General features: G+C 38.9%; 1 protein-coding gene across 1 annotated transcript in view; it reads left to right on the top strand.

The window, feature by feature from the left end:
• Window positions 1-657: 657 nt before the first annotated feature.
• The window catches only part of LOC141393924 (uncharacterized), a 41,385-nt gene continuing 29,089 nt past the window's right edge, over window positions 658-12,953 (top strand). Inside the window, exons 1-2 of the mRNA XM_073967554.1 lie at window positions 658-764; window positions 1,575-1,857. Of these exons, the coding sequence (XP_073823655.1) occupies window positions 1,680-1,857 (178 nt within the window). The 5' untranslated portion in view covers window positions 658-764; window positions 1,575-1,679. The remainder of the gene's footprint in view (window positions 765-1,574; window positions 1,858-12,953) is intronic.

The raw sequence follows: 12,953 nt of genomic DNA, 5'->3' as shown, positions 1-12,953 counted from the left end.
TGCTACCTTCCTACATTCCATGTACGGGTCATTAGAGCCAGATAGGCTCAAGCGAGATAGGTCTGTATTGAATACACTGATGCAATAGGAAGGCCAGTTTCCCAATTTCTAGTGCAAACCTTCTTTCACCATCTTTCCGAAGTTTAAGTGTGGTGGTGGATGTGACAAACTGAATACATCCATATTGGTCCTGGATTTCCCTCCTTCCCGCACGTACCAAAAGAATCCTGAGCCGGGTTTTCGGGTATATGATGCTCCTAACACTTAAAAACGATACAAATACAAACATGTGTACACTGAGGTGGCAGCCGATGGCCGGAACACGGGTGATGCGTCGTCCCGCGTCGACCCGGTATCGAAGAAATGAAGATCAGTGTTGAGGAGCTATTTCTAGGACCATTTTTAGATCGAACACTTGCAAAGTTAATTTAAATGTAATCTTCTCTTTAATTATAAAATTCATATTTTTAACTCAAATGTTTTTCCCCATTTTGCATTCCTCTCTCCCTCTCTTAATAAATCCAAAACTTAATAATGATTGTCATCAATGAATGAATGAAACTCTTTACGCTTCATTGATAGATAACCAAAGATGAAAAACTGAAGCTGTGGTGAGAAAAGAATTGAAAACTATTTGAAAGATCGCTTTGAAGAAAAAGTTTCAGTTCCTGTTTGGCGGCGGTTGGTGACGGTTCGAAAATTCGGAAAAAAATAAAGTGAAAGTGAGAAAAGTGTAACAAGAAAAAAAGAGTGAAATAATAAAAGTGGGTTGAAGGAAAAAAATAAGTGTGAAATATGTTAAAAATAAGGAAATGAATTGAAACTAAAAACAATATCAATTTAGATATAAAAATATAAAATAAAATTAAAAAAAAATAGAAGAATATTAAAAGAACTGTGCAATTTGAAAAGATTTTAGAAACCGGAAGTGATGTCATCAGTGCACAAATCAAGGAAATCAATTAAAAGTTTGAAATATACAGGAGGAAATGAAAAAAGGAAATAGTTATGAAAAAATATGTTTGATATATAAAAAGAAGATAAATCAATTGTTTTTAACTAAAAATATTAATATAATTAAATTTTTCCTCTAATGAAAAAAAAAAATATTTTACTTCATCATAGTGACCAAATCTTCAACCTAAAAAATTCAAAATTTGAAGTGATAACTTGCTGCACTATTTCCTCTCTCTTAAAGAGTTCAAAATGTTATCAACCAAAAAACAGAGCAATGAAATAGAAGTGAATTGAACACAATTTTTGGCTTCCCGGTTTTGGGTCAATCTATGCTATTGTTTTTTTTTCATAGTGAAGAAATTGAGACAAATTAACAAAAACAGCTGATAATAAAAAAACAGGCTCCAGCCGGCCTGAAAAGTACTCAAAAGTGGTGAATTTTGAGTATCACTTACAAATAAAGTTGATAAGAAGCCCTTCTTTTAAAGGCGGGGGTTTGGAATGCCCTTTTATTTTGTAATTGTTGTTATCAAAACAAATGTTTTAAACATTTTATTAAAATGTTATTTAACAAATCTTTTTTAATGTGTTTGTTATTTTATTTTTTCCCCATTTAGTTTACATTCCACAATGCATTTTTAATTGAAAACAATTTTATTGTAAAATAAATTGGAATTTTTTCTATAATAATTAACAATTGAAAACTCGTGTGCATATGACTTATGGTCTTGACAACGACGACAACGACGGCAACAATGAAAGGAGGCACATATTGGCCACCGTTATTACAAAAAATGTGTAGAATAAGCATTCGGAAAATGTTACATTTTGGATTTATATTAATATTAGTGAACACAATATGGAGTGTAACAATATTTGGAGGTGTAGAGGCTAAACCAGGTAAGATATAATTTGATTTATTTGGTTTTTGTTTTAACGTTAGATAAATGTTAATTATATTGAAATACATATAATTAGAAAATGTGTGTTAATATTACGTTTAGAATTACGAAGACATTTAAATCCTCGTCATCAATCCAGCGAATTTTGTGTGACGTATACTATATGGAATTGACATTTGAAATATAGTGGATTTCGTAAATCTAAATTACTGCAAGAAAAACAAACGTATCAGCTTTGCCGAAAGCTAAAACCCTCTGCATGTGGCTTCTACTTCCATCCAACTCATAGTGGCGCCCAACGATTTACATGTAATTTTTATACCCTCTGTATTTATGCTAACGAGGGTATATACACTTTCATACGGGCAAACTGTGCGTCATCGAAATAATGGTTTTAGACCCCAAGTACGAGTATGTTTGGACGAAATGTGTTTCAGACAATTTGGAGTTGTTTTACCCATGTCCGTCCGTCTGTCTGTCTGGTTGGAGCGCACGATAACTCTGGAACGGATCAACCGATTCGGTCCAAAATTTAGCTTTCGTAATATTTTGTCCAAACTTAGTTTAAGTTCCAAGATGGGTTGTATCGGTCCACTCCTTCCGGTACCTCCGCCACAAAAGTTCGGAAATGTTCGGAAAATTTGTGCGTACGATAACTCTTGAAGGAAGTAACCGATTTGGTCCATACTTTGCACATCGTGACTTAAATGAGGTTCCAATATGGACTCAATCGGTCCACTCCTTCGGGTACCTCCCACACAAAATTTCGGAAAAGTTGAGTTTAGGACATGCTCTCGAATCGCTTTGATTTTTGTTGTAGCAACTTGTATTCACTGTCCGCCATAGGACGGTACAAGTTTCATTAGGGGCAAGTCCATACTTCCTGAGCAAATAGCCTGAAAGTTGCAAAAAAAACCTATGACAACACCGTGTGTAGTGGTTGGAGCGAAAAATAACTCTCGAACGGATCTGCCGATTCGGTTCACAATTTGGCCTTAGTAATATTTTGTGCAAACTTAGTTTATGTTCGAAGATAAGCCATATCGATCCACTCCTTCAGGTACCTCCCCTACAAAAGTTCACAAATGTTCGGAAAAATTGTGCGCACGATAACTCTTGAAGGGAGTGACCGATGTAATCCATACTCTGCACATCCTATTATATCTACCAGACATAGATCAGGTTCGAATATGGACTATATTTGCCATATATATATTTGTCCACTCCCACACAAAAGTTTGGATAAATTCACTTTAAGACCTGCTCTCGAATCACTTTGATTTTTGTTGATGCAACTTGCATTTGCTGCCTCACTTACGGCAGTAAAAGTGTTTTCAGGGGCAAGTCGATACTTCTTGAGAAAACAGACCGAAAGTTGTAAAAACCCCCTATGGCACCATATGTAGTGGCTGGAGGGTTTGAACCGAATATTGCGTTCGTCCACACTTGGGATATTGTAATATTTCTTGGAATATTATATGAAACTGGAATGTGGTGCTTATAGATCCACTCCTTCCGGTACCTCCCCCACAAAAGTTCGAAAATATTCGCTATAATGATACGCGCGATTTCTCATAGACGTAGCGACCGACTTGGTCCAAAGTTTGGATCTCTAAATATTGTCGAAACTTTGTTTATGTTCAAATTTTGGCCATATGTGTCCAATCCTTGCGGTACCACCCACACAGGTGTTCAAAATTTTTACCGAAGGTTTTCCTAGTGGCCCAGTTTACAGCGATATTATGTTTTTCGTAGGCTAGTGTGATAAAAACCCTATCTATCGATATCTCCGCAAGTGAGCTTTAATCCTATCCATACTTTTGTCGGTGCATACCCCAACATTTTGAAAACCGCCCTAAGTACGTAAGTTTTTTTTGGGAAAAAAAGTATTTCAATCCACACACGCTGAGGGTATATCTCTGTTGGCAAAGCCGACTGATATTTTTTTACTTGTTACATATTACATATTCACCCATCATAGGTTTTAGTCGTTCGCATAATATCCCTGACACTATCTTGTAGGCAAGAGGGAGAAGAGTTATGTCTCTATAGTTAGAGCATACAGCCTTGTCTCCTTTCTTGTGGACGGGACACTGGTTACTCAGGTTCCAATCGTCGGGTACGCGTTCTTCCTGCCAGATGGTGCTGTCAGATACACCTTATCAGCGTGTCACCTCCGGTTTTGAACAGCTCGGCTGGTAGGACATCAGCTCCTGCTGCCTTATTATTCTTTAGCCGATTTATTGCTGACTTTACCTCATCTTGGCTGGGCGGTATAAATTCAATACCATCTTCTGGGATTGGATCTGCGGTATCTTCGTCGTCTTCGCTACTATTGGACACCAACAGTTTCGAAATATCTTCTTTCCATATCCTGAGCACACTATCTGTATCAGTTACCAAATTACCTTGCTCGTCAGGAGGATGTACCTGTATCCTGAGCACACTATCTGTATCAGTTACCAAATTACCTTGCTCGTCTCTACAGGAGGATGTACCTGTATCTGTACCAAAGCCATCAGTTTGATGTTTTACTCTTTGGTAGAACTTTCGGACTTCATTCTGGCTCCTGTACATCTCGACTTTTCACACTCTCGCTTTTCCATTTCTCTATTATTCCTGCGAAAAAGACATTTCTCCTCTCTCCTTTTCTCCCGATACTTCTCTCGTGAGCTACGCGTTGCTACAGATTGTAGTGTAGCCTTATATGCCGCATTTTCTCTTCGGTAGCAGCATGAAACTCCTGGTCATACCATGGATTCCTCGGTAGAGGTCTCAGGTAGTCAAGTTTGGATTTTGCACCTGTTTGCATGGAATGGGCAATACTTTGCCATTGTGCTGATATGTTATCGGGACGGGGAGTGCTTCCATTAAGCAATTGGGACAGTTGAGTGGAAAATGCTGTGGCTATCTGTTGTGATTGCAGCTTACAGATGTCTAACTTTCGTGTTGTCTCTGTTCGTACTTGATTCGCTACGTTTAATCGGGTACGTACCTTTGCTGCAAGAAGGTAGTGGTCCGAGTCTATGTTTGCTCCTCGGAACGAACGTACATCCAACACGCTCGATGAATGTCTCCCATCTATTACAACGTGATCAATTTGATTTCTTGTTTTCTGATCCGGAGACAGCCAGGTGCCCTTATGAATGTTGAGATGCTTAAATGTGGTGCTGCTAACCACCATGTTTTTTTGCCGCAGCAAAGTCTATCAGCCTTATACTGTTGTCAGATGTGTCATTGTGGAGGCTGAATTTCCCGACTGTTGGGCCAAAGATTTTCTCCTTTCCAATTTTGGCATTAAAATCGCCTGAATAATTTTAATGTCATGGGCATGAAAACGGTCGTATGTTTCTTCTAAACGCTCATATATCTTTGATCTGTTCGTCTTTGTCTTCGGTTGAAGCATGAGCGCAGATAAAGCTAGTGTCTTTCATTCACTGGTGTGAAGCTGGAGACCAGATGTTTTAACTTCCGACTAACTACAAATCCGCAGCCAAACTAATGCTTTGTGTCATGGCTACTATAATACAGTGCTTCACCTTTGGGTGTTGTTGTGGCGTAGTAATGTCGGCCTTGTACTTTCCCAGGACATCTGCCAATGGGTAAACTGCACCTTCTCTATAAAGAGTGGGAAAATTCCAGGTGCAGATTCGCAGATCGTGGTCCTTTGAAGGTTTGCGGGGGGTCGGTAACTTTAGAGGGATTTGTTTTTCTTTTCTTTCGTTTTTTCATAGTAGGCTGCTTTATTCTAGGGGAGCGTTACTAACCGACGCCCAAACCCAAGTTTTTAACGTTCTTATGGGTGAACGCGCGGCACACGTTAGCTCGCTACCTTTAACGGGTGTGACACCACGGGGAGGTCAGTGTCCACTTGGCGTAATGTTGGGGACATTTTCTGAGTATTTTAGCCATATACAACTTCTTGACAAGTAGGCATCGCCGTTCAAACTCGACGATAAAATATAGGTCGCATATCATTGGGCTAAAATGAATCGAGATGCACTTGTTGATATGAGAGAAGTCTCACTTGTACCCCTGGGGATGTTTGTAGGAACATATGTACATATGTATATTTTGATCAAGTTCGAAAATGGGCTTTCCACACCTTCATCAAAGCTTAGAAAAGCTTGCACACGATGACTATGGGAGGATCCATCATCATGGGGAGGTGTAGTGCCTCTAGAATTTTCGCTACTGGCGACAAGAGGGAGGGGGTCGGCATGTACGATTCTCCCCTGCTGCCATCCCTGCCCGGCTTCAGTAGCGGGACTGCTCCTCCAACTTTCCAGTCTTCTGCTATAATATGGGTCGCAAACGATATATTGAGGACACTTGTGAAAAACTCAACTCCGAGTTCATCCTGTTGTTTAAGCATTACCATTGAGATTCCCTGTGAGCCCAAAAGCTCTGGATGATTTTGCGTTTCGGATGACATCTGCAACAACGCTCATCGTAAATTGTGGCAACTCTACTGACACGCTCAGCTCTTCGAATTAGCCAGTGTCACGCCGTTAGAAGTAGCAGTCATTCAATATCCTTCTTTCCCGGATTCGAAAGCGATTTAACAGCTACCCACTTAATTATTTAATCCTGTACCAATGGTGCATTGCTTTAGGTGGTCTAGCTACCTTTTCCGCTTATAATTGCCTACTAGCCTGTATGTTATCTAACTCTTGGGTCCTCATGATTCGTATGACAATGCTCATTACGCTCATTTGCTTGTCCCTTCTTCTCTGCTGGGAAATTCGGTCCGATTTCATGTATTCGACAAGTAGGTATGTAGTGAGCATCTATAGCTTTGATGATATCCAGGAAATTTCATTTAGCTACCCGAGAATCTGAGGGAATGGGAAGCTCTCTGAAATGGCTATTGGGAAATTCCCTGAACTCTTGTTAACCAACTTTCTCATGGTTGAAGAAAGTACGTCGGTCGGAGGTTATGAAGTTGGGTGGTCTGTTAACGGAAATGAGCCAAGTGAATCCTCTTATGGTTGTCAGGACACCTCAGACCGTATGCCAAAATGATGAGCTGTGGCAATCTCCTCTTAGGTTCATCTTCGTTCACCGTGCAAAATGTGGATTGCATTGCATTGAAGTCCCCTAGCATCAGACGGTTATTGCCCTTCAACGGCGAACTAATGTCAGGCGCACAAAATGTAGTGCACAACAATTCGACGGCGGTATGTATACATTAAGTACCTCTACTTCGGCAGTCCCACACTTTACTGCTATGCCCATAAATTCACAATCACAAGGGTCTATCACAAGGGAGATAGGTCTGTACTAGACAGACTGGTGTATAAGGAAGGAAGACAGATCCTTTCCGAAAACGTTGTAATCATCGCAACGTTGCAATCTAGAGGTGTTTGTTGTTGTTCTTCCGCTGAACAATAATATAATAATATGGGCTTGTTGTTGTTGGTAATATTGCGAAGGTGTCTCGTATTTCGACGACGTAGTTGGAAATAAGCTAGAAGATGATCTGGCGCAGCAAAGACCAACAGAACTCGTTTTGCAGTAGTCCTGGAAGCGGTTAAGACCAGAACAGTCTCGGAAGTACACCCATTCCCTGCATCAATTACACCTTATAGATGTTGACATGTGGTGGATAGTGTTGGGCTATCTCGTTCATTGAACGGAGCGATCTTTTTCATTCCGTTCACCAAAAAGATCCGGGTCGTTCACTTCGTTCGTTGGCTCTTTTTCGTTCAAACGAAGCGATATGAGCCACTGAATGAAAGAACGAGAAGAACAAAATTTGCTGTAAAGAAAATTGAGTTTTGGGGTGAGAGCGGGGAGGAAAAGATAGAGAGGTGCTCTTTCCTCTCCGCTCTCTCCCAAAAACTCAATTTCTTAACTGCAAATTTTGCGCGTGTGACTACTGAATAACTGAATCGTTGATTGTTTTGTGTGTGTGCAAATTTGCGATGCTAGCGCTGACGCAGCTTGTGTGAGTTTGTCTGTGTGCAAAAAATTATGGTGGTGATTGTTTTGAATATGAACGAAAGAAGCAAAAAGAACCAGAGAAGCTAAAAGAACGAGATGAACCATAACTAACTGAATCATTGATTGTTTTGTGTGTGCAAATTTGGTTCGTTCATGAACGACACAAGTCTAGTGGTGGATGCATATCTGGCAAACGGAACAAATCCATGGACCGGGGTTCTTCTCTATCCCGGAACAGAACAAAATAACTCGGAGCAGGCATTCCGCTATGTAATTGGTCACACCTGATTATTTAAGAAAAAATAAATTGTGGTAATCGGGTCCACAAGGACTTCTATACAAATTTCAAAATTAAGCTTGAACGTCCGTTTATAAAGTTAAGACTACCCTGGTTTAGAGTGGGGTTTGATCGACTGAGTACTTACAACCTTAGAACAGGATTCATAAAGAATCCGCCTGTTCTTTGAACCTATAGTTGTTGCCCAAGACGTTCAGCGGAAGTGCATTTGAACCATTTTGTCAGAATCATTTGCATATTTGACCTCGTAAAACCTACTTTAGGAGACCTTAAAGTAAGATTTGAGGACCCCGAGTAAGGCAACTAAATATCAGGTTTACTCAACTTAATGTAAAATTCATCCTACTAAAATAAGAGTTAGAAAATATCAGTCGGATTTGCCGAATCATGTAAAACGGAGCTTAGTTCTTTGGTCTGCTGATTCTCGATCATCTTTTGCTAGAATTAGCCATCCGATATTGTGGTACTAAACGTTAGGCACCATTTTTCATCATAACCGTGTCGTTGAAAGAAAGTTCCTCCTGGAATTTTAGCTGTACACAATAATACATAGTAGGCGTAACGGCTTCATTTACTATAAGAACCATTTGAAATGTTGGGCGCCATTTGTGAAATATCAAGTCATCATCATGAGATCGATGAATGTACACTATTGGGAGACTTGATCCATCGAATCCCTTTCCCATAGTTAGCTATTTGCCATCATCTTCATGATAATAATTTCTTGATAGAACTTTACCTATGACCTGCCTGCTCTCGTCCACACATTGCTACAAACTTCGCCTGAAATTAAAACTTCAACTTAGCCTATTATATTATGATCCAGCCGTAAGACATCCAAAAAGATTTGATCCGCGTTTAATACGAAACATTAGGTGTCATTTGTTATTAAAGCCATTCCGTTGAAAGAAAATTCCTTATTGAACTTTATTTATCGATATCGTTGGTGTAGTGGCCCATTTGACATAAGAAGCAGTTCTATAATACTACGTCTGACTTTTAAGGCATTTTATCTGTTCTCAAGGCATATTATCTGTTGCAGCCCTTTGACGTATTTCGAAATATTGAGCGCTATTTATGAAACATAATATTCATCAACATGAGACCGGTGATTCTACAGTCCTTGTGCCACTTGATCCATCACCTTCTCATAGTCAGCCGAGGTCAGTACAAAGTGTTGGGCGCCATTTGCCATGATCATGATACCTAGAGATTCTCGCAGAAATTGACCTATGACAAACAAAACAGAGTTAGTTCTATGGCCTGCCAAGTCATCACGATCGGGTATTACTAGCAACATTGACATTAATTTACCTTTCGAATTAAACTGCTGATATTATGGTCCATAAGGCTTCCAAAACATTGTTTGGGCACTTGGTGTTGGTGGTTGGTGTTGCCTCTGCTGCTTACGCAATTAGCCTTCGCCATCAGGGTTCCAAAACCACTTGATCCACATTTCATATGAAACATCGGACGCCAATTGTCTTGAAAACTAAAGCTGAAAACACATCCAACGTTTGAGCAAAGGTTTGTGTTGGGCGTTGAGAAAAAAACAACAACAATAGGGCGACGCCGACACCAAAGTCCAGAGTTGATCTGGTTGCCGGCATATATTTCAAATGAATTTAAGTTTTTTGGCATCATGCCCAACAGTTTAAAAACGGCTAAAACGACACAAAACTTTACCCAAACTTTGGATGTGTTTTCAGCTTAAGTCTTTAAGAGAAAGTTGCTCTTTTAATTTTACCTATCGACAATTCAACGTCCTAGTCGGTATGGAGGCTTATGCCATACGAAGAACTTCGGTGATACTGCTGCTACATGCCGATTCTCGTGATATTTTAGCTGTTGGAGCCCTCCGATATGACCATTTGCCAAATTAAACGTCGAATTCGGTGAAACTATTGTTCTTGTGGCAGTTGATCCGTCGAAAGCCCATCCAATAGTCAGCCGCAAACAGTATAAAATGTTGAGCGCCATTTGCTACAGAAACATTCCCATGATACTAAGATCATCGGTCCTCTTATGTAAAAGCCAATTGAGGTTCTTGAATTGTTTAACCAAGGCCATAGGTTCTATGGAAGAGAAATATGAAAGAGATTCGAACCCATGTGTTTAAGACAAGGCCATCATCAGTTTCCACTTCGTCTTCACGTAGCCTACAGTACACAATATTGTTGTGCTTCGAATTACATGTCATAGTTCTCATGAGGCAGCGCCCAGGTACGACCTGTACCGAAATTCTGATCACAGATTTATAAAGCGATAATAGGGTTCGTGTTCTGCGTACTGAGATTAGATAAAATCGTTCACATTACCACGAATAGTTTTTAAGATTGAGCGCCATTCAACATTGCGAAACTCTCCAACAAAATTAGTAGGCGTTTACACCAGACAGTTTGTCTTCAAATACAACTCTGATTTACTAACACATACATACATTTGTCGGCTGTCCTCAGCTGTCCGTCACTTTTTCATAGACAGTCGGGTTAACAAATTTTCAACTGTCCTGTCATGTGTAAACGCAGGGTTAATTTGGCAACTAAGGCTGCTAATCGTTTAGGCTCTAAGGTATTAACCGGAACCTCGTTAATACAAAACAAACGCTACTTTTCTGCAAATGTAGTAGGATATGCAGTCATTGTCCACCTCGGCATGAGGAGTCCTCTAATTTGAAATCGCTTGTATACCTTGTATAACTTTTTGTTCCTTTACAATTTTCCGATGGTTAATACAACTGGCAACTTTAAATGAAAGGAGCTTACACCTGGGAAGTTTTTGCGGATTCTGATGCTACAATGTTCGTAGATGAGAAAAAAAACAAAAAATTCAGCGGAGCGCTTTTTAAATAAATCGCTGTCGAAGTTCATATTTACAAGTCCTATCGAAATGGGATTAGCGAAAATATTGTAGCTGTGAAAACTCTTGAAAATTCTCTACAAGATTGACCTTAATGTTATTTTCGTAGGTTTTACCATTTTTGATATATAGAAGTTCAAATTGGGATAATGCACTGACTGTATTGCCCCCTTTTAAAACAATGTCATGTACGGTGCGCCCTAACTAACTTCAAATGAAAACCGATTACATCTGGAAAATTTTTGCGAATTCTGATACAGCAATGTTCATAGATGAGAAAAATCCAAAAACAGGAAAAAATCGCTGTAGGAATTTTTAAAAAAATCGCGGTCAAAGTCCACATTTTTAGTTTTATTCTAGATATTCGCGATTTTGCTTGGAAACCGCAAGTCTTATCGAAATGGTGCTAAAGAAACTGTTGAAGCTGTGAAAATTCTCTAGAGGAAAGACCTTTATGATTTGTTCCCAGGTTATACCATTTTTGAGATAAAGAAGCTAAAGGTTACAGGTTAAACGTTACATTTTTAGGTTTTTTTTTGTTAGAGTTTCCCGATTTTGCTTGAATGCGGTAAGTCTTATCGATATGGGAACTGAGAAAATCTTAAAGCTGTGGAAATTCTCTACAAGACTGGCTTATTTAACTTTTCCGAGGTTGTACCAATTTTTAGATATATAAGTTTAAGTTGGGAATTTGCAGTCATGACATTGTGTTATAAGGGTGCGATACATAATTGAATTGAATTTGAATTGTCCCAATTTGAACAGCTATATCTCAAAAACAATAAAACCGAAGAGAATGCCATAAAGATCAATCTTGTAGAAAATTATCATAGCTACAACATTTTCTTTATTCCCATTTTGATAGGACTTGGGGTTTCCAAGCAAAATCGAAAAAATCTAAACAACCCCTAAAAATGTCAACTTGAATCGCGATTTATTTAAAAAGCGCTCCGGCGATTTTTTTGTTTTTTCTCATCTATGAACATTGTAGTTTCAGAATCTGCAAAAACTTCCCAGGTGCAAGCACCTCCCATTTAAATTTGCTTCAAGAGGAATTTTTAAATAAATCGGGTCAAAGTTCACATTTTTAGTTTTATTCTAGGTTTTCGCGATTATGCTTGGAAACCGCAAGCCCTATCGAAATGGAGCTAAAGAAAATGTTGTAGCTAGAGGATTGACCGTTATGATTTGTTCCCACGTTTTACCATTTTTGAGATAAAGCAGCGCAGGTCACATTTTTGGGCTTTTTGTTAGAGTTTCGCGATTTTGCTTGAATACGGCAAGTCTTATCGATATGGGACCTGAGAAAATCTTATTTATTTTAAAAGCGCTCCGGCAATTTGTTTGTTTTTTTATTTCTTTTATTTTGCTCATCTATGAACATTGTAGTTTCAGAATCTGCAAAAACTTTCCAGTTGTAAACTCCTTTCATTTAAAGTTGGTTCAAGAGCACCGTGTACAAGGTACAATTATACTCCGAAGGGATGTTATAAGAAATGTAGTAGAGTACTGGGAATAATGCTACCAATAGAACATCCTAAGCTCAATTGTCTCAGTTTCCTTTTCGTCTTCACAGAGCAATTCATGTATATTATGTGCCAGTAGCGGGTGGGGTCATCACTGGAATTCAGAAAAATTGTGTTCTCCGATTTTCTAAGATTTCTGGTGTCGATACATTGCATTCGCCCTGCCAAGTCCTAAAAGATTTCATAGCGTTGAATTTATTAAGAATTTATTTAAAATATAGATCCCCGTTTCCATAGCTCATCAACGGGGTATATACACTTTGATACGACCAATATATTTAAATTCAGAAAATTAAGTACAACATTTTTAATTATATAGTCTGTAAGGAAAACATCCATAGACTAATAAAGAAAAAAATTATTTCCTACAGATTTGTATTAGGTCCGAATATGTACTACATCGGATCACTCCTACGGGTACACCCTACCCAAAGTTTGGAAAAAATGCACTCGTCTTGGATCATT

Source organism: Musca autumnalis, unplaced genomic scaffold (genome assembly GCF_047663935.1).
Source record: "Musca autumnalis isolate F117 unplaced genomic scaffold, ASM4766393v1 scaffold_2, whole genome shotgun sequence".
Lineage (NCBI taxonomy): Eukaryota > Metazoa > Arthropoda > Insecta > Diptera > Muscidae > Musca > Musca autumnalis.
Note: the sequence above shows the minus strand (reverse complement) of the source record. Positions and strands in the feature narration are given on the sequence as shown.